The sequence below is a fragment of the Rhipicephalus microplus genome, chromosome 8, assembly GCF_043290135.1.
Source record: "Rhipicephalus microplus isolate Deutch F79 chromosome 8, USDA_Rmic, whole genome shotgun sequence".
Classification (NCBI taxonomy): Eukaryota; Metazoa; Arthropoda; class Arachnida; order Ixodida; family Ixodidae; genus Rhipicephalus; species Rhipicephalus microplus.
Genome location: NC_134707.1, coordinates 6,297,257 through 6,324,587, shown reverse-complemented (window position 1 = coordinate 6,324,587; position 27,331 = coordinate 6,297,257). Strand labels below are relative to the sequence as shown.

The 27,331-nt window shown below is 48.8% G+C and overlaps 1 protein-coding gene across 1 annotated transcript in view; it reads right to left on the bottom strand.

The window, feature by feature from the left end:
* Positions 1-321: 321 nt before the first annotated feature.
* The window catches only part of Uba4 (Ubiquitin-like activating enzyme 4), a 38,763-nt gene continuing 11,753 nt past the window's right edge, over positions 322-27,331 (bottom strand). The window contains exons 9-12 of the mRNA XM_037417343.2: positions 7,506-7,553; positions 5,550-5,649; positions 1,881-1,949; positions 322-701 (exon numbers count right to left, since the gene is read on the bottom strand). Coding sequence (XP_037273240.2) covers positions 553-701; positions 1,881-1,949; positions 5,550-5,649; positions 7,506-7,553 — 366 coding nt within the window. The 3' untranslated portion in view covers positions 322-552. The remainder of the gene's footprint in view (positions 702-1,880; positions 1,950-5,549; positions 5,650-7,505; positions 7,554-27,331) is intronic.

Below are 27,331 nucleotides of genomic sequence, written 5' to 3'. Positions count from 1 at the left end.
AACACATAATATGAACTAATTTTTGCCCCAAAATGCAAAAGTTATTCAAACATTCAACCCAGCCTGAAGTTGAAAATTAGTCTGCTTAGCAAGCACCACTAAAGCAAACAAGGCTGTACTCTGTTACTGGCTGTAAAAAGTGCAGCTTTAACTGCAAAGTGCAATCATCCTCATTATTTATGTACGCATGGATCAGAAAAAAAGCTGAACACTAGAACGAATCATGGTTACAAATGGTTGGTGAAATAAAATGATTTATTTAAACAACTTCATGGATTCTGCATCAAGTGACACAGCTACCACAACCTACTTTTGACCTAGCAAAATGTAATTTTACTAGTCAATACTGGCATTTTTTCTAGCTTCGAAATGACTAAGTGCTCAGTCTGTTGTAATATATAAAGATAATAAAGTTTCTAACTTGTTCTAAATCTGGGCACCCCAGCTAAACTTTGCTTGAAAGATGAAACATTTCTTACACTTGGTGAATGCTCAGGCCTCTGGGTCAATAGTTTAGAAATGCACAATCAGGCATATTTATGCACCAGAAGCTCAGTACGTGGGGAATTCTGGATCCACAGTTCTGGCCCAGGACTCAAGGCCTCCTCTAACGTCACACACCTTGATTTTTTCGCTCCACGCTTGTCTCAACTTTTCCACTGCCAGCTGAGAGTTGTTGCCACGCCGACAGATCACAACCACTGCAAAAACAGAGCGTTCCACACTTCCACGCACGCATGCATTGATACGTACCCTGACAGCAAGATGACAGGCAACACAAATGTGCCTTGACCATGTTTGATAGTAGGCTCGTGGAAGTATTAAATTTTTGTTTGGAAGTGAATAGTAATTTGGCCGGATAATTTTGAATCGAATTCAGACAGTATATATCGCATATGAAGAAAATTTAGCATATTTATCATGACCCAACAGATCTGAACAATAATTTTTTTAATTGAAAAACACATGTGCAAATGATTTTTTTTTTGTTCGAAAGAAGTGGAAGCAACTTTGAATAGTGCAGGATTTGAGTTTTAATATAATACAAGAAATGCAAGTGGCAACCTGTGCAATATCAAGTTTTAAAATTTACTATGCTTAGAGCATACAAGCTTGTATAACAAGCTCTAAACTTAGAAAATTATGCATCAATGCGAGTGTATATGCTCGTCGACCTTGAAGTAGGGCTTCATAGCCGTGCGTATTTCCCAAAACAGGTGTATTCATGGCACCGCAACCCTCCACCTTTACAGTAGACTACTTGCGAACTAATGTACATGTATTGTTTATGTTGAATACTTTGAAATTTTTGATAATTTATATTCGAGTCAAAGCTAATCCAAATACTGTAATATCCATTTGAATATATTAAGCGCTCAAATATTCGCACAAGCCTATTTGATAGTTATTCCAATAAAGGTGCTCAAAACACAGTATAAACAATACACTGGCAATCAAACATGACTATTTTTTTTATCATGATAGCCACCATAAAGGTTTGATTCAGTGAAAACATACTTGAATTGGGTACTCCCAAACACAATTATGTGAAGATGTCAATTTTTACATTTCGCAAGACTTTTTCACAGCCACGAGAAAACAGACTGCACAACTTGCTATAAACTACATCAGCTTTCACTACTAAGCGCATTGCACAAGGCACAAGATTTCAATAGCATTTATGTAATGGAATGAACACTATAGTTTTGGAAGTTTGCACGGTTAGTCCCAAATAATTAGGCAATAGTGCGACTTGCTCTAGAACGCTGCATACAGCGCAACATTGCTACCATCATTTCCATCATGCTCACCATTGTAAGGTGCAGTGCAGGATACCAGAAACACATAACATGCAAAATAAAAATCACAGCGACCCTTACCTTCTGTGTTTTTGGCCAGTTTTTCTTCTAATGAGTCGAGCTCATTATCCAGCTGCTCAATAGGAATGTCTGAGCATTACCAGAGTAAAGGAAAAATCGCATATTGGCACCATAACAGAGTGCGAGTTAACCACAGTTACCATGATACAATGCATACCGTGGTGCTTGAGTGCACAATAATTGTGAAGTATAACTATTCGATGGAGCTAATTATTTACTCTTAAACTACTGTATTATTATAATACAGCAATAAACTTCTCCCTCTTTTAGCATGAAGTTTAAATGACCAGTAACTATACTGTTAGTGTAACCATTTAGGAGCTGTAAATTTGCATTTATGCACACTTTTACACATGCATGCATCATCTATTATCAACAAATGAAGAAACTGCAACCAGGGCAAACTATTACATGTGTAACTAGCCAACTAGGGCACTCCTTCAACAGAACATTAACTATTTAGAGCTCTGAAAGTTGTTCCGTTTGATGCCAGTACTTCTCGTCATTTGTAAAGGACTCGAGAATAAGAGAACATCGGTAAACCGCTCAGTAGTCGCTTGCATCATACACTACAGGTGCCTCTCGTTCGCCACAGCAAAATCTCAACACTGTAAGTAAAAACACTGCGTAATTGTTGCTGCTACAACTTTCTGAGAATTACTTTGACACCTACTATCTGTTTAAAGTTTAATCTTAACTTAATTATTGCTGATTATAATTAATCTTGATTACTCTGACACATTTACTGTCTGTAAATGTGTCAAATCACTACAACATTACTTCAAGGCACACAATGTTCAATTGAAAAAAGACGAATGAGATAATTGATGAATCAAAGTGTGCTATAATAATGTATCCTAATTAGGTTGTAATTAAATATTTCTTTACTTTGAAGTCATTGATGCTTACTTTTGACATCAACAAAATAGATTCTCAGGCTAGGGATATAGTGCAAATTCATTTTTAGTTAGATTGTGGGGATGCTGACACCCCCTGTAAAACTATTTGCACCGCATGGCGCATATGTCTAGCACACAAACCGTATTTCGGGGGTGACAACTATTGAGCGATAGGTGGCGTGTTCACGAGCTGTGATCAGCACTATCATCATCATGGTTGATAGAGCGCTAGTGCCGGCGGTGACCCCTGGCGGAAAGCAAGCCTTGGTTGCGGGGAGAGAGTTGAGCGAGTCTCTTGTGGTGTGGGGCAGTAGCACGGACTGTTGCCTCCAGCGGTGGGTCTGCCGTGGACGGCACCGCGGGCCGCCTGCGGTGGGCCCACGTGGAGAGTCAGCCGTTAGCAACACCACCTTGTTTGTCATGTTGTTGAGTGTTGTTTACTATTGTGCAAGGATGTACTAGTGTGTTCATCATGATTGATGTTAAAATAAGTTGGCTGACGATATCGTCGATCAAAAGGTAGTTCATTAAATGTGTATTGTTTGGTTTGTACCGACCGCGTCTGCTGTGTCCGTTCACTCCAAGAGCGTGGTGGTGTCGCTCGCCAATTTGAGACCCCACACTGGCGCCCAACGTGGGGCTCTTGGAGCATCGGACAACAGTTTTCGCGGTTCGGTGCAAGCTGTGGTTAGAGCCAGGGTAGCGTAGGCGTAGGGGGACTTTTTTGCTAGCGTCGGCAATGTGCTTTGTTGAGAGCGAGGAGATCGGTATTTGTGACATGTTTGAACTTGTCGGCACGTTGAGTTTTTACTTTATTCAGCTTGCAAGTGCTTTTGTTGTTGTGGTTGGTTTTTGAGAACGTTGTTCAGTTGGGATGAGAGCCATGTGGTCAGCATCCTGGGGTGAGCAAGGCTTAGAGCACGTGGTTTGTAGGCCAAGCCCGAAGCGAAAGAGTACGGAAGCCTCATGGGTGGTCCGATTTTCTGTAAATAGCTTCTTCTATCTCTTTTGGGCTCAGGGAGCCCGGCGTCGTTGCTGTCTGGTAATGCGGCTCGACGCCGGTGCGTAGCGACAGCGTCCGGGACGATGGACGCCGATTGCTCGGTAAGCTGCTATGTGCGGCGAGCGATAGGGCTACCTTACTGAGTGGATGTTTCCTTGCGGCTGCCTCTTCTGCGCCTAGGCTGGGTGCTGGGTGGATGCCGGTTGTTGCCAAGCGACTCATTAGGCCTAAGGCTCCGCGCAGCCGCCTGTCGCATGTCGCACAACTAGGTGGATCGAGGCGTTGAGGTGTTGCCCTCTGCTTCTCTCACTTTTTTTTTTATCTTGCGATGCACGAGTTATGAAAAGTGATTTTTGTTTTATTTTGATGGGCGTCTCGGCCGTCGCCGATGTATTAGCTAGCAGTACTGACCATCGTACCACGTGGGCGAAAAGCCTGAAGCTCCCTTCCCTAGGCCCTGCTGCATTCTGTCGAGCGTTTCGAAATGTACGGAGCCAGACCAATGTAATTTGCGGCTGGCTGTCTTCTGCACATCGTCAGTGCCGCTGGCCAGGAATGCGGTCGTAAGGTCGGGCGATGGTCATGCCTGGGACCTGCGCAACTTCCTGCAGTCCGGCGCCCTCATGAGTGCTGGTCGCAACCAAACGACGTGTCGGCGCGAGTGACGGATCATCGCGCCGACGGCAACGTTGCTGTTGCGGGACCAGTACTGAGGTGAAGTCGTCGAGCCGGATAGTGCAGCAGTGTCGACCGGCGGCGGTGTCGTGGTGCACGGACATTATGAAGGGACATGTGTTGTCATTTTTTTGATAACTTGTGTAGCTTATTTCTTTGTTTTTCGAAATATGGTTTGAATCAAGGTTGAGGGAATGTGGGGGTGCTGACACCTCCTGTAAAACTGTTTGCACCGCGTGGTGCACGTGTCTTGCACAGAAGCCATATTTCTGGGTCACGGCTATTGAGCGATGGGTGGCGTTGTGTACGCGAGTGGTGATCACCACTATCATCATCATGATGGTATTGCACCAGCGACAACAAGCTACAAGCTTTGGTAGCGGCGAGCGAGAAATAAGTTGCTCTCTTCTGCGCGTGGCGGTTGCCGCAAACGGTTGTCTCTAGCGTGGGTCCCCAGTGCGTGGCAATGCTGGCTGTGCGTCGAGGGCCTTCGTGGTAAGTCAAGCGTGTGGTAAGTCAAGCGTTGGCGACTCCGCCTTGGGTGTGTAATTGTGTTTGTCATGTTTTGGAGTGCATGTTTACTATTGTGTAAGGATGTCCTAGCGTGTTGATCACGATTTATGTTATAATAATTCGGCAGACGACATCGTCGTTATAAATTAGTTAAATAAATGTATGTTGTTGTTTGGTTTGTAGCGACCGCGTCTGCTGTGTCCTTTCACTCAAAGAGCGTGGCGTGGCGCTCGCCAATACGATACTCCACAAGATCTATTTTGAGCAAAGAAAAATTCTGCTTTTCACATTGCTTGCTGGAAGCGGCATGTCGCACGACTCGCCGAACGTGGTAGTGCCTTTATAAATGCGATCATATGTATTAGTACAAAGTCAAATAAAGAATAATTTATTATGCCGGAGGTTCAATTCACTCAAAGTATCGTATATTGTGCTCTTTCTTAGTCTCTACATGATGCAAACAGCAGTAACGAGTGGTGTACATAATGGTGTACATAGTGTTTCAAAGGGTTAATTGAGATTATGCAGCAACTGGCACACTTGGCACAGAAACCCAGAAAGTTCGCACAAAAGGGATACTGAGGCTGCCAGGAAGGTGGCACATCTCAAACTCGTACTTAGGCCTAACATCGAGCAGGAGACTGTCAGGCTCCTTGCGCAAAAGTCGCTCCCTCAGATCCTGAAATAGCCGTATGAAAAAAAAAAAAAAAGTCATGCCAAACCAACCTGGGTTGTTGTTAGTGTACGTGTGAGATGCGGACTTTGACATGTATTAATACAGCAAATAAAATTCCTGGTTTTAATGCTTTTATTCAGCATGCCTCTCATATCCCATGCTCATTACAACAAGAAAAATGTAATGAAAAATGTGAGAGCCTGCGACAGTGTCTGAAAGGACTCCTAACACATTTGCTGCTAGAAACACACATATTGAACTCACTACCATAGTTTGCATGTCACCACATTCGTGTGCAAGCTCTCATATACTTTTTTCTTTTTGTCCTTATGTGTTAGTTGTCCTTATGTGTTGTTGTTATGCGTTAGTTGTTGTTACACAATAAGTCATAATTAGCTTTCAAATGGTTGTACACTCAAACCTCATTGTACGCTCAAACCTCATCATAACAAACTCACAAGTGCCACAAAAATACTTTGTTGTATCCAAAAATTCGTTACAAACGATTATTTGTAACAATATTTATGGCAAAGCTACTGGTCACTTCGTTATAAGATAATTCGTTATATCGAAATATGTTATATCAAGGTTTGAGTGTACACTTCTTGCTTTGCTATTTGACATGCTTCACTGTGCTTTTTTCATACACTGTCACACTATTCTTTAGTCGCAACGTATTATCAACTGCTACACTATGTACAAACATAATGTTATAATTAGTTATTAAAGTGTTATAATGTTAGCAAAATATTATTGTTTGTATGCTCACATTTTTGCAATGTGACATGCTTTTATTTTCATAATTACTTTTCAATGAATCCCCGCCAGTTTTAGGCTAGGAAACCAGATTTCTTTCTCTAACGAATCTTACATTATTGTCATTCCTTTTCTGCCAATAAAGTGAAATCAACTATTGGAATAAGTGGTATGGGTGAATGCTAAGTTACATTTTTACCCCTTTTAAACACAAATTATAATTCACGGTTTACAAATGTGTCCAGTTCACGTAACACAATTCCAAAAGATTCAGTATTACATTCCAAAAAAAATGAAGTAATGCATTGTTTTGTGTGAGTTGCAGCAATTAATTGTAAATAACATGTATCTAAATCATTATTTGGCAGTCAGTCATGTTCAATTTTGGTATAAAGAGAATGAAATAATAGGCTCTAAATGTGTGCGCAATTAGTTTTTAGTTGCATTCATTTCAAGAATAGTAATCCTTTTGATGTAGGTTGTAACCATAGCACGTCAAACAACCCGTCAAACATCACAGTGCCTTCTCCAAAGTGATTGTTTACAGCCATAAGCAACACACTGATCCTAAATCAAGTCACATAGACAATGCATAAGGCTAAGTTCATCTAATGAACAATGTATCTTGTCTTTTGGTCAAAAGTTGACCCTGCTAGCATAAATAAAGCTGCATACACAAATGCAGCCATTGCTGCTGAAGGAGGCTATAAACAAACACCCATTCTGTGCATTTTGCCAGACGAGAAATGTCAAAGGCATCAGTGACACTTGGGGTCAGTTTAATCTATAAAGTTATCCGTAAGCTCTCCCACATCCATATATTACTTGTATTGGTTTACACGCTGGTGCAAGTGTTGACATTTGTAACATTTCCTACGTGAATGCCATAAATTTGAGATGCTGCAATAAAGAATGTGTAGCTGCAAGCTGAAATCTCTATGATGAGCTACCTAGCAGTTTCCAAAGCAGCCTAGCGAAATGCTTTACACACACAACATACAACATATGGCCCAGTTTGCACTGTCAAATGTAGTAGCTGAGTGCCTTGGTTTATATCGAAATCAAGTGCTGTTCTTGTAAACCATTTGTGAACAAAAATTCACCTGGCATGAGATCCGTAGCTCCTTGGGTAGCACATTGAGTCCACTACACTAAAAAAAAAGTAGCCAAAATACATTTTCAAATTTGGCATTAGGCTCAGCACAACATTTGGAATACAATAAAAACTTTTTCTCCACATTCTTTAAAAATATCTTTGAAAACAGCAACAGTTTCCTTGGAAATGTATGGTGCCAAGAACTGTTATAGCAGCTTGAATGAACATATATCATTTTAAATTCACACCATTTATTATTCATTCACACTTATTGTTCCTGGTTACAGTCTTTGAGTCTTGTTGTCTCACTTGTACACAAACCTTTTTAAAGACGATAGTCTTTTTAGGGGTACTTCAATGCAAAAATTTTGGTCTGTCTGTCTGTTTGTCTGCAGAAATTATATCCGAAACGACCCAAAATCTAACCCCATCCGTAGCGCCCACCAATATTGCTCAAGTTTCAACGTGCATACTTTTGCAATTGTCAATTAAAAAGCAATTATTGGGCATATCTGAGGCACAATAATGACACATCAATATTTTGTGCTGTGTCTACTTGTTCGAAAGAAGGCATACATAAGTAATTTTAAGGACCGTAGCGTTTATCACGCTGCAATGACAATGTAATGCAATGTACAAAAAGGCAAGTGTTTTCAACGCTTTGCTAAGACAACATGGTTTGTGGCACCTACCCGTAATTTTGCGTTCTACACCTTATTGCCTGCAAGACAAGCGCACATGCCATCCTTCGTTTCCAAATATAACAACTAGACGGCGCTCGTATCTCACATGCCTCGATGCGCTCGTTCGCCTCCACTGCACGGACCGAGGCACTCTAACGCAGCATCCCAGAATACAATTCACCGATTTTCTCGCACAGAAAATCAAACAAATGTTTTGGTCACTCTCTCCAAATGCAAGACTACTGTCTTTCGATGAAATTTGCAGTAAAACATGCTGACATGGGGCCAATTTTTTCATTAAAGTTCCATTCTTGGTTTTTGTTGATTTCTGAATGTCCAGTTTCAACTGTTTTACAGTAGGCGAAAGGGAACCTGAAGGGAGCAGGAAGATATGTTCCATATAGCAGGAGTTCCATTTACTGGGAGAGGAACAGGGGCAGGGAACACAAGTATGAAATCAATCACATCATGGTCGGTTGTTTCATAAAAAACAGTTCTGTTTAAAATATTTTTGTTCACTCAGTCTACTGATTGATTGATTAATTGATTGATATGTGGAGTTTAACGTTAGAAAACCACCATATGATTATGAGAGACACCACAGTGGAGGTCTCCGGAAATTTCGACCACCTGGGGTTTTTTAACGTGCACCCAAATCTGAGCACACGAGCCTACGACATTTCCGCCTCCATCGGAAATGCAGCCGCTGCAGCTGGGATTCGATCCCGCGACCTGCGGGTGAGCAGTCCTTAGCCACTGGACCACAGCGGCGGGACAAACTCAGTCTGCTGAGATTAGTTTGGTGCGGACTGGCAAGTCATGGTCCTCTCGCCATTTTCTTCTTGTGTTTATTATTCCATGAAATCTGATTTTATTTCCATTGTGTACACCCTCATCAAAATCTATAGTTATGACAGTTGGCCGTGTCACTTGTGGGGGTGCTGACACCCTCTGTAAAGTTGTGTGCGCTGCGTGGCGCACGTGTCTCGCCCAAAAGCCGCATTTCGGGTTATAATTACCGGGCGGTACGTGGCGTGTTCCCGATCGTTGATAACCACTATCATCATCATCATGGTATAGCGCAGGCGACGACAAGCCTTGGTAGCGGCGAGTGAGAAATAAGCTGGTCTCTTCGGCGCACAGCGGTTGCCGCGAACGGTTGTCTCTAGCGTGGCTCCCTGGTGCATGGCACCGCGGGTTGCGCATCGAGGGCCCTCGTGGAAAGTCAAGCGTTGGCGATGCTGCTTTGGGTGTGTTATTGTGTTTGTCATGTTTCGGAGTGCATGGTAATATTGTGTAAGGATGTCCTAGCGTGTTGATCACGATTCATGTTATAATAATTTGGCGGATGATATCGTTGTTCTAAAATTAGTTAAATAAATGTATGTTGTTTGGTTTGTACCGACCGTGTATGCTGTGTCTGTTCACTCCAAGAGCATGGTGGTGGCGCTCGCCATTTCGAGACCTCACACTGGCTGCCCAATGTGGAGCTCTTGGAGCATCGGACGACAGTTTGTGCGGCTCGGTACAATCTTTTGTTAGAGTCAGTGAAGGGTAGGCCTAGGGGGGACTTCTCAGTGCTAGCCTGGGCGGTGTGCTTTGTTGAGAGAGAAGAGATCGGTTGTTGTGGCGTGTTCGAACTTGTTGGCACGTTGAGTTGTTTTTTTCTTTCTGCTCACAAGTGAGTTCTTTTCCAATGTTGTTGTTGGTTTAAGAACGTTGTTCAGTTGAAACGAGAGCCATGCCGTCTGCATCCTGGGGTGAGCAAGACTCACCGAAGCGAGCGAGTACAGAAGCCTCGTGGGTGGTCCGATTTTCTGTAAATAGCTTTTATCTCTTTTGGGCTCAGGGAGCTGGGCGTCGTTGCTGTCTGGTATTGCGGCACAATGCCAGGGCATAGCGACAGCATCTGGGACAATGAACGCCGATCGCTCGGTAAGCTGCTGTGTGCGGCGAGCGATAGGGCCACCTTGCAGAGTAAATGTCTCCTTGTGGCTGCCTCTTCTACGCCTAGGCTGTGTGCTGGGTGATGCCGGTCGTTGTCGAGCAACTCATTAGGCCTAAGGATCTGCGTAACCGCCAGTCGCACGTGGCACAACTAGGTAGATCGCGGCATTGAGGTGTTGCACTCTGCTTCCCTCACTTTTTTTTTATCTTGCGATGCACGAGAAGGTGATTTTTGTTTTATTTAGATGGGCGTCTCGGCCGCCGCCGATGCATTAGCTAGCAGTACTGACCTTCGTACAGTGTGGGCGAAAAGCCCGAAGCTCCCTTCCCCAGGCCTTGCTCCATTGTTTCTGTCGAGTGTTTCGGAATGTACACAGCGGGAGTGATATAATCCACGGCTGGCCGTCTACTGCACATCGACAGCGCCGCTCGCCAGGAATGCAGTCGTTAGGTCGGGCGATGGTCATGCCTGGGACCTGCGCAACTGCCTATGGTCCAGCGCTAGTTTAGAGTGCTGGTAGCAAAAGGAAGACGTGTCGGCGCGTGTGGTGGATCATCGCGCGGACGGCAACATTGCTGTTGCGGGACCGGTACTGAGGTGGAGCCGTCGAGCCGGACAGTGCAGCAGTGCCGACCGGCGGCGATGTTGTGGTGAGCGGACATTATGAAGGGACATGTGTTATTTTTTTTTTAGAGCTTGTGTAGCTGATTTCTTTGTTTTTCAAAATATGGTTTGAATTAAGATTGAAATAATAAGGGGGTGCTGACACCCCCTGTAATGTTTTTTGCGATGCGCGGAGCATGTGTCTCGCCCAAAAGTCGCATTGTGGGTTACAACTACCGGGCAGTAGGTGGTGTTGTGTCTGCGAGCGTTGATCCCAGCTATCATCATCATCATGGTATAGAGCCGGCGGCGACAGGCCTTGGTAGCGGCGAGCGAGAAAAAAGCTGGTCTCTTCAGCGCGTGGTGGTTCCCGCGATTGGTTGTCTCAAGCGGGGGTCCTGGGTGCGTGGCACCGCAGGTTTCGCGTCGGGGTCTCTAGTGGTAAATCAAACGTTGGGGACGCCGCCTTGGGTGTGTTATTGTGTTTGTCATGTTTTAAGGTGTATGGTAATATTGTGTAAGGATATCCTAGCGGGTTGATCACGATTGATAATATTGTAGCGATGCTGATGCAGACAGGCTAAAAAACAAGCAACTTTATTAGGGCGAACTTGTGCCCACAAGCCTAATGACTATCGTCGTCGAGTCCGAGTAGACGAGAGGCACAGATTCAACAACTTCCTCTTTCTCGTTGTTGGAGCGCACGAACGCGTGACGCATGCCAGCCGGGTCTTGCTGGTGCTCTTGCCATGATGATTGCGGCGGCTACTTGAACGTGGCCAACCTGTCGCGGCATTATCCCCCCCCCCCCCCTCAGAAGCATCGTCCCGATGCTTGAGAGAGTAAAATGATACATGCGCCCTCTCACTCGTTTTCCGACGATCTGTCGTGATAGGGCTTTTCATGCGGACTACGTGTACCACTTCCGTGGTATTGCGGCGTCTTGAGCTCACGTGTCCCGCGAATCGGACTTCATAAGTGACGTCGCTGATACGGTTGAGTACTTCATAAGGGCCGAAGTATCGACAAAGAAGCTTTTCAGAGAGTCCGCGGCGGCGCACTGGGATCCATATCCACACTTTGTCACCGGGATGATAAAGTGCGTCACTGCGTCGCTTGTTGTACCGACTAGAGTCGACGCGCTGTTGACGGCGTATTCGGTATCTTGCCATTTGTCGTGCTTCTTCGGCTCGTTGCAAGAAGTCATCTAAGTCAGGTGGATAGCTGTTTTCGTCCTGTAGGGGTAACATGGCATCCAGTGGGGTGGTCACTCTTCGGCCGAATACTAGTTCGAAAGGGGCAACGTGGGTTGTTTCTTGAACGGCGGTATTATATGCGAATGTTACGTAGGGTAATATTTCATCCCACTGTTTATGTTCAACATCGACATACATTGATAGCATGTCGGTCAGAGTTCTGTTGAGGCGTTCGGTTAAACCATTCGACTGAGGGTGATACGCCGTTGTTCTTCTGTGATCGGTATTTGTCATGCGCATCAGACATTGCATAAGGTCTGCAGTAAATGCTGTGCCCCGATTCGTAATAACGACGATGGGCGCACCATGTCTGAGCACTATGTTGTTCACAAAGAACTTGGCGACTTCGGCAGCTGTCGCACTGTACAGAGAGTCAGTCTCAGCATAACGGGTCAGATAGTCCGTAGCTACCACAATCCATTTCTTGCCTGCACATGATGTCGGGAAAGGTCCTAGAAAGTCCATGCCAACTTGTTGGAATGGGGCATCCGGAGGGTCTATTGGATGGAGAAGGCCGGCTGGTTTTACGGCTGGAGTTTTGCGCCGTTGACATTGACGACAAGTTTTCACGTAGTGCTGCACTGATGCGAGCAACTTAGGCCAATAGTACTTCAGGCGAATCCTTGCGAATGTTCGGCTCACACCCATGTGGCCGGATGTTGGCTCGTCGTGGCATGCATGCAGAATTTCCTGTCGCATGGCTGTGGGCACGACTAGTAAAAACGTTTCGCCATTAGGTTCAAAGTTCCTCCTGTAAAGGACACTTCCTCGAAGGCAGAACGTGGAGAGCCCTCTGGAGAATATGCGAGGTACTTGAACGTCGAGACCCTGCAGGTGTTGTATAAGCGCCAGCAAATCCGGGTCATCTCGTTGTTGTTGAGCGATTTCGGATGCGTCGACAACGCCTAGAAACGGGAAGTCTTCCGCTTCTGGTACACTTGGATCGACGGGAGAGCGTGACAGGCAGTCGGCATCACTGTGTTTCCTTCCAGATTTGTATACGACCGTAATGTCATACTCCTGCAGCCTAAGGCTCCATCTGGCTAGTCGACCTGACGGATCCTTGAGATTTGCTAGCCAGCATAGAGCATGGTGGTCACTGACAGCTCTGAACGGTCTACCATAAAGGTAGGGTCGAAACTTATTTATTGCCCAGATGACTGCGAGGCACTCTTTTTCAGTAGCAGAGTAGTTTGCCTCAGCTTTTGAGAGTTTGCGGCTGGCATAGGCTAACACTTTCTCTTGACCATTTTGCCACTGGACCAGGATGGCGCCGAGGCCGACATTGCTGGCATCGGTATGGACTTCAGTGTCAGCCGTCTCATCGAAATGGGCAAGTATTGGTGAACCCTGTAGCCGTTTTCTTAATTCATCAAAAGCTTTCTGTTGTTCGCTTTCCCATGTGAAGGGCACGTCGTTTTTCGTTAGTTTTGTAAGAGGTTCCGCAATCTTTGAAAAGTTTTCCACAAATCGCCTATAGTAGGCACATAAACCCAAAAATCGACGCACTGACTTTTTGTCTTTGGGTGTAGGGAACCTCTGAACAGCGGCTGTCTTTTCTGGATCAGGACGAACACCGTCAGAACTAATGACATGTCCAAGGAATCTCAGCTCTTCGAAGCAGAAGTGGCATTTTTCGGGTTTTATTGTCAAGTTTGCTGACCGGATGGCTTGTAATACAGTGCGCAGTCGCTCTAGATGTTTGTCGAACGTTGCAGAGAATACCACCACGTCATCCAAATACACTAGGCATGACTGCCATTTCAATCCCGCGAGGACAGTGTCCATCATTCGCTGGAACGTCGCTGGCGCGGAACAGAGGCCGAATGGAAGCGCTTTGAATTCGTAGAGGCCATCTGGTGTTACGAATGCCGTTTTTTCACGGTCCCGCTCGTCTACCTCTATTTGCCAATATCCGCTTTTCAGATCCAAGGAGGAGAAAAACTTTGCGGATCGCAGCCGATCTAGTGTATCGTCAATACGTGGCAAGGGGTAGACATCTCGTTTAGTTACACTGTTGAGTTTTCGGTAGTCGACACAGAATCTAAGCGTGTTGTCTTTCTTCTTAACGAGCACTACGGGGGACGCCCATGGACTATTCGAAGGCTGGATGACATCATCCGAAAGCATTTCCTCCACTTGCTTCTTAATGATTTCCCGTTCTTTCTGTGACACTCGATATGGATGCTGGCATATAGGCCTCGTGTCGTCTTGCGTTATAATTCTGTGTTTCGTAATTGACGTGCGCTGGACCTTCGAGGCAATTGAAAAGCAATCAGAGAATTCTTTTACTAAGGCGTAAATCTGTTTCTTTTGACTGTCCGGAAGGCTCTGGTTGACGGTCACGGATGTGTCGATGTTGCAGGCCACTGGTCGAGTGGTTGACGTGGTTAAGCTGCATAGTTCTGTCGCCATACAGAAGTCGTGTAAATAGGCAATAGCCGTGCCTTGAGCGATGTGTTGAAGTTCATTGGAGAAATTCGTAAGTAGGACATCTGCACGGCCATTCGTCAAGTGAACAAGACCCCGAGCTACGCAGACACCTTTCTTCAAAAACAGCCCTACATTTGTATCCGCTATGCCTTCGCGGTTGTAAGATGCGTCATTCTCTACGAGCACCATTATGCTGCAGCGTGGTGGCACAGTTACGTCATCATGAACAACGCGTAGAGCAGTTAGGCGTCCCTCAGATTCCTCTACAGGTATAGCTCGTTTAGTCGAAAATGACACGCTGGACCTACGCAGGTTAATTACGGCGCCATTAGCTCGCAAAAAATCCATTCCTATAATGAGGTCTCTTGAACATTCTGGTAGCACAATGAAATCGGCAACGTAAATAAAGCCCCGTATTTCAAGTCTTGCGGTGCATCTGCCAAGGGGCGTAATAATGTGACCACCTGCCGTGCGTATCTGCGATCCACTCCACTGTGTCACAACTTTGTTTAGCTTCTTCACCATCTTGTGACTTATCACTGAATAATCAGCACCGGTGTCGACTAAGGCATTCAGCTCCCATCCTTCTATTCTCAACCGCAAATCTGAAGTAACGCTTTCGTGGTTGCACCGATTTACCGGAAATACACCGTCGTCGCCCTCAATCCATATTGGAGGATCTTCGTAATTGATGTTATCAGCGGCCTCACCTCCACAGGTCGCTTTCTTCAGTTTTCCGGGAGTGGACTTGGTGAGCGATGACCAGGCTGCCTTGAAGGTGCACGTGGGCTGGATGACCGGTAGCGCATAGGCGATGGTGACCGTGACCGACGTTGGCGTAGAGGTGGCGAGTTCTGGTGCGTGGCCAAGTACTCCTCAATCTCCGCTGGTCGCTCGCCGTTTCGGGGGCACGGTGCATACGACGGGAAGCCTCTTAATCCAGCCTGTCGGTAAGGGCAGAATCTGTACAAATGACCCGCTTCGCCACAATGGAAACAAAGAGGCCTGCGCTCGTGATCACGCCAGACGTCACTTTTCCTGGGCCTAGGATCCGCATAGCGATGCGTGCTACGTGCTCCTGGGGGCAGATAGGTAGCCGTTGGTTCCCGTGGACGAGGTGCGCTGCGTGCTGTAGATGGGAGAGGAGTCGCCGCCATCGCAACTGCTGCATTGTTGTGTACTGTGGGTTGTCGGAGAACTTCAGAGTACGTTCGGATAGGTCGAACTGGCTGCAGCTCACGCTCTGGTTCTCGTATGACCTGCCTCAGTTCGTCACGAACAACGTCTGTAACAGATAGTGCAGTTGAAGTCTGGGGCAATTGCAGTCTGCTCAGTTCTTCCCGAATAACTGATCTAATGAGCTCTCGCAGGGCTTCAACGTCGTTTCGCACGCCTCCAGAGAATAGCTGTGCAGATGCGCAGTTAACATTCCGGTTGTACTGCCGAGCGCGCTGTTCCAGTGTTCTTTCGATGGCCGTCGCTTCGGAATAAAACTCAGCAACAGTGCTTGGAGGGTTGCGGACGAGAACGGCGAACAGCTCTTGCTTTACTCCGTGCATTAGATGGCGCACCTTCTTATCTTCAGCCATGTTGTAATCCGCACGCTTGAACAGACGGACCATGTCCTCAATGTACATGGCAGCACTCTCGTTTGTGAGCTGGTTCCTGGATTGAAGAGCAGCTTCCGCTTTTTCTTTTCGGTCTACGTTCGCGAACGTAGCCACCGCTTGTCGTCGAAATACCTCCCAGGTAGACAACGAGGTTTCATGGTTTTCAAACCATGTCTTTGCGAAGTCTTCCAGGGCAAAGTATACGGGACGGAGCTTCTCTCTTTCGTCCCATCCATTCAAGCGCGCCACTCTCTCGAACAGGTCCAGCCAATCTTCAACATCCTCGTATGAGTCGCCGTGGAATACTGGCGGCTGGTGCGGTTGGCTAATGAACACTTGTGCTGGTGTTACCTGAGTAGTCATTGTGGTGGCATCCATTGTTTGAATTCCCCTTGGTGAGAAGTGAAGAGGACCGAACTCAGGTGAGTCACCTCGAAGACGGCGACTTGCCCTCTGGTGTACAGGAGTCACTTCCACGGGGTTGATAGGCTGGTCGTCGGGGCTACGCTGTCTTGAGCTCGCGGGGCTTCGATTCATAACCCAGCAACTCCACCAGAAATGTAGCGATGCTGATGCAGACAGGCTAAAAAACAAGCAACTTTATTAGGGCGAACTTGTGCCCACAAGCCTAATGACTATCGTCGTCGAGTCCGAGTAGACGAGAGGCACAGATTCAACAACTTCCTCTTTCTCGTTGTTGGAGCGCACGAACGCGTGACGCATGCCAGCCGGGTCTTGCTGGTGCTCTTGCCATGATGATTGCGGCGGCTACTTGAACGTGGCCAACCTGTCGCGGCAATATAATATTTCGGCGGAAGATATTGTCACGACGCAGACACAGCAGAAGTCCGATACAGAAGAGCTCACTTTAATTAAATGAAAGGCACTCAAAAAGAGGACCAGGCAAGAACTTCGTCTTTCTTTCTTGCTGCGTGAGCTCTTCTCTGCAGGTTGAATGTGGCATTTGACTCCCTCCAGGAAGAGCATCATCCCGATGCTCTGCTACAAAATACGCGGTGTATGTAGTTGACATATTATGCAACTGGCTCACTGCAATGTGGCTTCATCCACACAACGTGTACGTTTTCTGATTTTTGCTGGTGAGTTCACGAGAAACTGTCAGGAATGACCTCATAATTCACGTCACTTAGGCACCATACAACATTGTAGGGATCAAAGTACTTCTTAAGTAACATTTCAGAAAGGCCGCGTCGGCCAATAGGGCTCCAGACCCACACTTTCTCGCCTGGTTGATAAGTGGCGTATCGGTGTCGCAGGTTATAACGTTGTGCGTCATAACTTTGCTGCTGGGCGATTTGCATGCGTGCTAGCTGCTGCGCCTTTTCAACTCGTGGGGTAAAGACTTGAACATTTGTGTCTGTATCGTTGCAGTCGTGCGGCAACATGGCATCAAGCATTGTCGTCACTTCACGGCCATAAAAAAAGACTAAATGGCTTTCGGATAGTTTCCTGCTGTGCCGTATTATAGGCAAACGTCACATGGTAGAACGTCGTCCCAATTTTTATGATTGTGGGAATTGAGGCTAGCCCGCCGCCTATGCACGGGCTTTGCCGCCTTTTCTGCCGTTCTCATGTCTCGACATGACTCCCCTCCTCCGCTGTCTGCCACGCTGGGAGAGCAAGAAGTGACGTTTAACCCCTCTAACCCGGTAGCGGATGTCGACTGTGGCGCCGCGCGCAAAGTCTCCTGAGAGGTATCGCGTGCGTGCGTTGGGAGCGTGTCAGAGATTCTACGAGACAGCTTACGATGAGCCACGCACTCCCTTTTTCATCCGTCGACTCCCATTGTTCAGGGCTCGTTGGACTTTGCTGACGGCGCCTCACGCCCGAGGCGAACGCTCACCTTTTGTTGCCCCTTTGCGTACGCTCGGCCGAAGGGTGGTACGGTGTCCTAGTGCATAACCAAGCTACGCCGACCCGTCTCCCTCCGAAGCCAACGCGAGCGCCTTTGCACTCGCTCGAGCAACCAGGCCTTGGTCCCGGTATCTCCGTGAATCACCTTCACCACGGAAACGTGCTCGTGGCACCCTGTGTAGTACTTTGCGCCCGTGGCATGGATAAGCCCATTTGCTTTCCTGCCGCGCCTTTGCAACGGGCTGTACTGCGTTTTGATGTTGCCACAGACAATAAAGTCTTGCGACCTTGAGCAGTATTGGGTTCTCACCACAGCGACGGTTCACGAGTGCGCTGCGGCTCGCTAAGACCGGACCCACGCTAATGGCCGTACTCCTTCGGGATACGTGTCACTACACTGGCGCCCAACACGGTATCAGAAGCTCTAAGCTTTTGACTGCTCCTAGCGAGTCAGTTTGCCTGCGTGATTAGGGCTTGTCGCAACATGTCTGCTTCGTGGCTTGCCGCATTGCACAAAGAGGCCATCGCCTCTATCGACGCGCACCCTTCGGCTCCCGTCCGTGTCGCCACCCTCTATTGCGGTGAAGGCACGAGGTGCCTAGCCGCTCCTTTGGAAATGGCGCGTCGTTTCGGAATGGGCCTCTTGCCCTACCCGAACAAGCGCCTCTGAGTGCTAATGCCCCCTTCTGCATGCGTGGCAGTTCGTCGGCACAGTGCTCGCAGTTGGTTACCTGCAGAATTGACAGGACGCAGGCTTTGGCCCTCGCCGACTTTTGCCCGCCATCAGCCATGCAATCGACACTTCGAACGCACGCTGAGCAGGCGCCTGAATTGTCGATGGTAGCCGCACCAAGTGCGCCTTTGGTTCAACAACAGGCCAATCCCACAAGGAGCCTATTTCGCTCCGAGAGTGGCACGCAGGGCAGTGGTCCGTTTGAAACCGCCCCACTGATCGAGCTGGGCGACTGCTCACCTTCGCTCGACCACGCCGCTAGGGCACCAACAGTTTCTTGCGAAGCCGGTGCGACGACACAGATGTTGCTGCAAAACGCCGTGCAGATGATCTAAGCACTCTCGGGAGCTATGCAAACGCTTTCCGCTGGTACGAAAAGCGGTCACCCTGCTGTTATGTTGCTTGTGCCAACCTACAGTGGATACGGTGATCTGCTCACCGCCCGAGATTACCTCGACTCTCTGTCCCGTTCTCAGAAAGCAATGCGTTTGAATGATCAGGTGGTGCTCGAACCTGTTGCTCCAGCTGCACTGATTGACACGGCGACGAGGTGGTATCGGCTTAACAGTTACCGTGCAGCAACCCTCGAGGAGTTTTATGCGGGCTTTTTGCGTGAATTCCTACCCGCTGACTCCGAAAGTAGGATGCGGCAAGAGCTCGAGCTCCGTACACAAGCTCCTGACGAGTCTTTACACGAGTATGTATGTGCCATAGATTAACTTATTTTTATCGCAGAGCCCCGAGCCTCGAACGAGGAACGCGTTGAACGGGTGACACGGCAGGCACATCCGTCTTTTTCAGCATACCTGTGCGGCGGCCGCTTCCGTGACTTAGAGGAGTTGGCCGCCGAGGCAAAGCGCATTCAAGGCGACCTTCTTGCGGCGCGTGCCTATCACCCGCCCCTGCCAGCCAGCGATGCCCTTGAGCCTCGATGCACTTGGAGAGGGGCCATGACTCTTCCCCAACGGCAACAGCCTCTCGACGCCGCCTTTGCGGCTGCAACCGGCTGTGCTTGGGAGTTGAGCGATCATGCTCGATCCCTTTACGCATGAAAGGCGGGCAGCCTGTACTGCTCCGCCTGAAACCTCCACACAGGGACACTTTCCGACCCAACATAATGTGGGAGGTGAGGCTCGCAGAAACGTATCCTGCGATAACGTAGCGAGCCGATCACGACAGCTAAAGGTTGCTCCCTCTGGGAAAACAAACCGTGATGGAATGCGCCGTTACCGCTGCCGTGAACGAAGGCACATAGCAAGGGAATGCACCGTACCCAGGCCTCCTGCGAGGCAAGGAAACGGGTTTCCTGGTCGTTCGTGAATGCACGAGCGACCCAACCTTTGCTTCTTCCCTCTGCGTGCAGGGCAAGCACTTTTCTTGCTGATACGCACGCGCCGTTCATTCCGGTCACTATTGCCGGCTGTGAATTTCCGGCGTTGCTGAACATGGGCTAGCGCCTTGTTGTTCGGCAAACATTTGTTGTCCCACTTGCAGAAGCACTCAGTGCGCTTGCGGGACAGCCGAACGACATTCACCCTTGCGAAATGCGTGGCCCATTTGGCAGGCGCTGCAAGGTCGACTGTCAGATGGGGAGATCGAATGAGACGCTGCCGTCTTGTTCATCTTCCAGGGCCCAATGTTCCAGTGATTCTCGGTCGGGACTTTCTCCTTAAAACCAGTATCGTTGTGAACATTGCGAATGGCAGCTATCGTGATGGCCCATTTTGCGAACTCAAACCGTTCATCAGCCTGCCGGCGCTTACCGTTGCCTTTGCCACAGAAGCGTCAGAAATGTGCCTTGCGCAGAGTTTAGGGCCAAGCACCTGCTCAACGCATTTGCCCTCTCACAGTACCCCTCTGGAACGAGAGGCGCGGCACGAACTGTGTCGTGCGGCAACTTTCGGGTCGTACCCTGGCTTTCCGCGCTCGTCAGATCGAAACCCCTGTGTGGATTGACCGACACGACACAAAGAGGCATTACATCGTTTGGTCGCCTGCGCGACTCAGTTGGATGATGCACAGAAGGCTTGTCTGTCGACACTGTTACGTCAGTACGACGAGCTCTTCACCGATCAACCGGGCTGCACCGATTTAGTGAGCCTTGTGATCGAAACTGGTGACGCGTTTCCTTTGAAGTGTAACCCCAGGCCGGTCAGTCTCACCAAAAGGCAGATTATCGATGGGTTGCTAGACGACATTCTTGCGGCTGGCATTATTCGCCGCTCGTCTAGCTCCTGGGCGTCTCCAATTGTGTTGGTGCCTAAGATGGCAGTCATCGCCTTTGCATAGACTATTGCCGTCTGAATGGAGTGACTCGTAAGGATGCCTATCCGCTCCCCACGATAAACTCCATCGTAGGTAACCTGGGTGATGCACAGTACTTCACCACACTTGACGCCTCTAAAGGTTACCTACAGGTCCGAATGGGTAACCGTGACCAGTGTAAAACTGCGTTCACGTCTCACAGAGGGTTGTTAGAGTTTACTCGTATGCCCTTTGGTCTTTGCAATGCTCCTGCGACGTTTCAAAAACTCATGGACCGCGTCCTCGGTAAAGCAAAGTGGTCATACTGCTTGTGCTATCTCGACGACATCGTGATTTACTCACGAACCTTCAAAGAGCACTTAGCCCATGTTGCCGATGTACTCGAGAGGGTGAGGACCGCTGCGATGACACTAAATCCTGCCAAGGTCCAATTAGCGCAGATCCGTTTTACGCTGGGCGACGGCTCCATAAAGATGGATAGGGAGAAACTTTGAGCTATCCTCGATTTTCCCATGCCCAAGGACGTACATGGCCTTCGCCGCTTTTTAGAAACAGTCACTTTCTACGGTTCCTTCATTTCGTCCTGTGCCCGGCTGCAGGCGCCCTTGAGCAAGATCAAGGGTAAATCTGCAGAGTGGCAATAGGGATTTGATCAGCCGGAGGCATTTTGTCGACTTTCTAACGCCATAGCGGAGACAGCGCAGCTCAGTCTCCCCGACCTGACCAGACCGTTCGTTGTGCAAACTGATGCGAGCGATCTGGGTTTAGGAGCGTGTTCTCCTACAGGAATACGATAACGTGTTGCAGCCGTTGGCCTTTGCCAGCCGCTCCTTGGTCTCTGCGAAGAAAAATTATTCTGTGACCGAAAAAGAGTGCCTCGCCATCGTGTTTGCAATGCAGAAGTTTGATGTCTATCTTGATGGGACGAAATTCGTGGCGCAAACGGATCACAGTGCGCTAAGCTGGCTGATGCGGCTCCGTGAGCCTGCCGGCAGGCTGGCGCGCTGGGCTCTCCCGATGCAGCACTACGACTTTTGAGTGCTGTATCGAAAGGGGAGCACCAACTCGTGCCCCATTGTCAGCCGAGGACCTTGATCCTGGTGCGACAGCCGCTAACGGTGCCTTAGCATGCAAGCGTCGGGGTGAAATAGCGGCTTCCGCCATTCGGCGAGAACAGTGAGTCCCGATACGGACAAACCTTGGCTGCTAACCAGGTAAGCGGTGCACCGCGAAGCGGCAGAGCGGGGGAGTTTTTCGAAGGCCACAATGCCGAGAGCGAACCCGTGACGCTGACGCAAGCGGTTGTTGCTGCGATCCTGAGTGGGCGCGATACGAGACTCCCCCATTTTGGTAGAATGGAAATTGCTTTAAGCAGAAAAGAGCTTCTGAAGGCCCAGCAAAATGACCCGTTTTGTCGCGAAATGTGCGACGGTCTCAGAGAGATAGAGCGCCTTGACGCTGCTTGTCCTGCAGCGGGCGTCGATAGCGACTATATCGGCAAGACGTAGCGCCGTGACGCTGCTTGCCCTGCAGCGGGCGCGAATAGGGGGCTCGAAGCCGCGTGTGTCGTTGAGTCCCCGGCGGATTCGTATTTGCTGGACCATGACTGGCTCCTGCTGAAGTATATAGCCACTGACGACAAGTCCATCGACCCGCTTAAGGTGGTTATGCCCAAAAGTCTGAGAGCCACACTGTTGCGATCCTCTCACGACGAACCTATAGCCGGTCACCTGAGTGGCTGGAAAGTTTTTGCAAAACTGAGCCACGTTGTGACCTGGCCCAGCATGAAGCGAGACATTTCTCGCTATTGTCGTTTATGTGGGAATTGAGACTAGCCCGCCACCTTTGCACGGGCTTTGCCGCCTTTTCTGCCGTTCTCATGTCCCAACATGACTCTCCTCCTCCGCTGTCTGCCGCGCTGGGAGAGCAAGGAGTGACGTTTAACCCCTCTCACCCAGTAGCCGATGTCGACTGTGGCACCGCGCGCGTAGTCTCCTGAGAGGTTTCCCGCGCATGCGTCGGGAGCGGGTCAGAGATTCTCCGGGACAGCTTACGGTGAGCCACACATTCCCTTTTCCATCCGTTGACTCCCGTGGCTCGGGGCTCTTCGGACTTCGTTGACGGCGCCTCACGCCCGAGGCGAACACTCACCTTTTGTTCCCCCTTCGCGTACTCTCGGCCGAAGGGCAGTATGGTGTCCTAGTGCGTGGCCAAGCTACGCCGACCCGTCTCTCTCCGAAGCCAACGCGAGCGTTTTTGCCCTTACTCGAGCAACCGGGCCTTGGTCCCGGTGTCTCTGTGAATCACCTTTACCACGGAGACGTGCTCGTGGCACCCTGTGTAGTACTTTGCACCCGTGGTGTGGATGATCCTATTTGCTTTCCCACCGTGCCTTTGCAACGGGCTATACTGCCTTTTGGTGTTGCCACAGACAATAAAGTGTTGCGACCTTGAGCAGCATCATGTACTTGCCACGGCGACGGTCAATGCGTGCCCTGCGGCTTGCTAAGACCGGACCCACACTAGAGGTCGTACTCCTTCGGGATACATGTCACTACATGATCCACGTCGATGTATATGCTCAGCATATCGGCAATTGTCTTGTTGAGCCGTTCTGTTAAGCCGTTGGTTTGTGGGTGGTAGGAGGTAGTTTTTCGATGCGCTGTTCCACTCAGCTCAAGCACTGACTTAAGGAGCATGGCTGTGAAAGTGGTACCTCTGTCCGTTATAATAATTCTAAAAGCACTATGCCTCAGAATGATATTTTCAATGAAAAATCGTGCCCCTTCTACTGCGGTTCCGCTTAATAAAGCCTTTGTTTCTGCGTAGCGAGTAAGATAGTCGGTAGTGACAATTACCCACTTGTTTCCAGTATGGGAAGTCGGAAATGGTCCAAAGAGGTCCATTCCAATTTGTGCAAAAGGCATGGTGGGCACTTGAACTGGTTGCAATAATCTGGCTGGTTTTAAAGGTGGATATTTCCGTCGTTGACAATCGAGGCACGTGCGGACGTAATGCTTTACAGTGCTTGGAAGCTTCGGGCAGTAGTACTTCTGTTGGATTCTGGCCAATGTGCGCGTGTATCCGAGGTGGTGGGAGGTTGGCTCATCGTGGCAAGTGCTTAGGATCTCATTGCGAATGGATGTCGGGACGACAAGTAGTGGGCATTTTCGCTGGAGGAAAAGTTCTTCTTATAGGACACCGCTGCGCAAGCAGAATGATGGCAGGCTCCTTGCAAATATCTTGGGAATGCCTCGACTGGCCATTAAGAAAATTAATGAGAGGAAGCAACTCGCTGCCTTCTTTCTGCTTAGACGAAATGGTGACTGTGTTGACCACTCCTAAAAACGCCATGTCATCCTTTTCTGAGACATCGTCTTGCTTTATACGTGACCTGGATAAGCAATCAGCATCAGAGTGCTGCCGTCCCGACTTATAGATGACCGTCATATCGAATTCTTGTAGGCGTAAGCTCCAGCGCGCTAGCCGACCAGATGGGTCCTTCAAGTTGGTCAGCCAGCAAAGGGTGTGGTGGTCGCTGACTACGTGGAAGGGACGGCCAAAGAGATAAAGGCGAAACTTCATAACTGCCCATACTACAGCAAGACATTCCTTTTCCGAGTTGAAATAATGTGACTCGGCACGGGAAAGCGTCCTGCTTGCATATGCAATCACTCGCTCGGCTGAGTCTTGCCACTGGATGAGTACAGCGCCTAAACCTATGTTGCTGGCATCAGTGTGGATCATGGTAGGAGCGTCCTCGTCAAAGTGAGCAAGCACAGGTGGTGTCTGCAGGCGCTATCGTAGATTGTCAAATGCTGCTTGCTCCTCTTCGCCCTATAAAAATGGAACATCGCCTCTCGTTATGCGTGTTAAGGGCGACGCTATGTGCGAGAAATTGGCGATAAACCTGCGGTGGTAGGCGCCAAGGCCAAGAAAACGTCTCACAGCCTTCTTGTCCGTTAGCACCGGAAATTTTCGGACGGCATCGATCTTGTCGGGATTTGGACGAACACCTTCATCACATGTCCTAAGAATCGGAGTTCCTTGAAACCAAAATGACATTTCTCAGGTTTCAGCGTTAAGCCAGCGGACCGTATTGCTCGAAATACTAATAGCAGCCATCTTGGATGTTCCTCGAATGTTGCTGAGAAAACAATGACGTCGTCGAGGTATACCAGATACGTCTGCCACTTAAGGCCTCATAGAACAGTATCCATCAGTCTCTGAAATGTTGCTGGGGCTGAGCACAATTCGAAGGGCAAGACTTTAAACTCGTAAAGCCCGTCAGGCATAACAAAAACAGTCTTTTCTCTGTCTCGCTCATCGACCTCGATTTGCCAATATCCGCTTTTCAGGTCCATTGACGAGAAGAAGCATGCATGCTTCAGCCTGTCAAGTGAATCGTCAATACGCGGTAGTGGATATACGTCTTTCTTTGTCACGCGGTTCAGCTTGCGATAGTCCACACAGAAGTGTAAGCTGCCATCTTTCTTCTTAACTAGCACTACCGGTGATGCCCAAGGGCTTTTTGATGGCTGAATAATGTCATCATCGAGCATCTTCTGAACTTGTTCTTGGATTGCTTCGCGTTCTTTCGGTGCCATGCAATATGGGTTTTGTCGAATTGGTCTTGCCGTCTCTTCCGTTATAATTCGGCGCTTTGTCAGTGGCGTTTGATTTACCCCCGAGGTCGATGAAAAACAATCTTTGAACTGGCCGAGAACATCTAGAAGACTCTGCCTCTGCGCTGGCGATAAATCTGTGCTCTCGTCGACAGGTAGTGGTGTTGAAGCGGCCAGCGTCTCTGCCTGTTGCACTGCGAAGCCCTTGCGGAATTCTACCTTTTCTTCGAAGCATGCAACTGTGGTACCCTCTGTAATGTGTCGACGCTTGTTGCTGAAGTTCGTCAACACGACCTCTGCTTGCCCAGACACTATACTGACGAGACTTCTGGCAATAGCAATTCCTTGAGAGAGTAAAGGCGTCGATACTTGTTCTGTGACACCTTCTCCAGTATGCTGCGTGTTACACGTGACCGGGACGAGGCGGCATGACAACGGCGGCATGGTCACGTCGTCAATGACACGCATGGGACGCGCAGCGCTGCGCTATGGTCCGCTGAGAAGGTCAGTACACCGTCCGGTATAATTATGATGGCACCGTACTCCCACAAGAAATCCATACCCAAGATGGCCTGTTTACAACACTCAGAAAGAATAACGAAGGTTGCGACGAATGAAGAATCCCCATCTCCATTCGTGCGGTGCACTTTCCGGTACGCGTCAGCAGCTGGCCTCCAGCTTCTCTAATTTGCGGCCCAATTCATTCCATTTTCACCTTCTTGAGTTTGTCGCCCAGATTCGCACTCATTATTGAAAAGTCCGCACCAGTGTCGACCAGAGTCGTCACGTCGTGACCGTCAATTGAAAGTGTAATGTCAGTGGTGACAATGTCGTCTTCGATTCATTCGAAATGTGCGGCGATAATGGAGGATTCTCAACTCTTCAGCGATTCACAACCTTTCCCCCTAAGGTCACTGCTTTTAGTTTCCCCTGCGTGGAGTGGGAGATCTTCCTCTCGCCATGTCCGTGGTGCTACCTTTATTAGATTGGGGAAAATGACCAGGAGAGGGCGAGCGTGACTGGAACCCATGAAAAACGACCCGCGGGATCGTCGTGCTCGTATCAACGTTGGGTCTACCATTGGTATAGCGGCGAAGGGTAGTGGACGGAAATCCTTGGTACCCGGCGACGCAATGCAGACAATACCACACGATGTGGCCTGCTTCCCCACAATGGAAGCACAAGGGTCTGTAGTCAGGGGTATGCCAGATGTCGGTTTTGCGGAGTTGCGGTCGCATCAGCGTCGCATCAACGTGGAGCTTGCATTGACGTTTCCCAGTAATACCAAGGCACTGTCGGCGGCTGTTGCTGGTGGTACTGCTGAGGTGGCGGCACGTTAGATGGCTGTCGACGGAGAATATGTGCATATGTTGGCCTAACTATGTCAGTGTTCGGCTAGGGAAGTGAAAGTGCTTGCATTATTTCTTGGCGAACAACTTCTGTGACCGACACAATCGCGCAGTCATTCGGTGTGGCGGCGAGCTTCTTCACCTCTTCTTGCACAATTTCGCGTATCAGGTCACGCAAAGAACGCTCAGGTGTCACAGTGGCCACGGCGGTTGCGCTGATTTGCCAGCTGTTGTTTGGGCAGTCGTACTGGCAGTAGCGTAGCCGTAGTGCACGTTCGATGGCGGTCGCCTCGTTCAAAAATTCATCGACGGTTGAAGTTGGGTTCTGTACGAGACCAGCAAAGAGCTGCTCTTTAACACCACGCATAAGGTGCCTGATCTTTCTGCTCTCGGACATATCAGGATCGGCTCGATGAAAGAGACGAGCCATGTCTTCAACAAACATAGCAACTG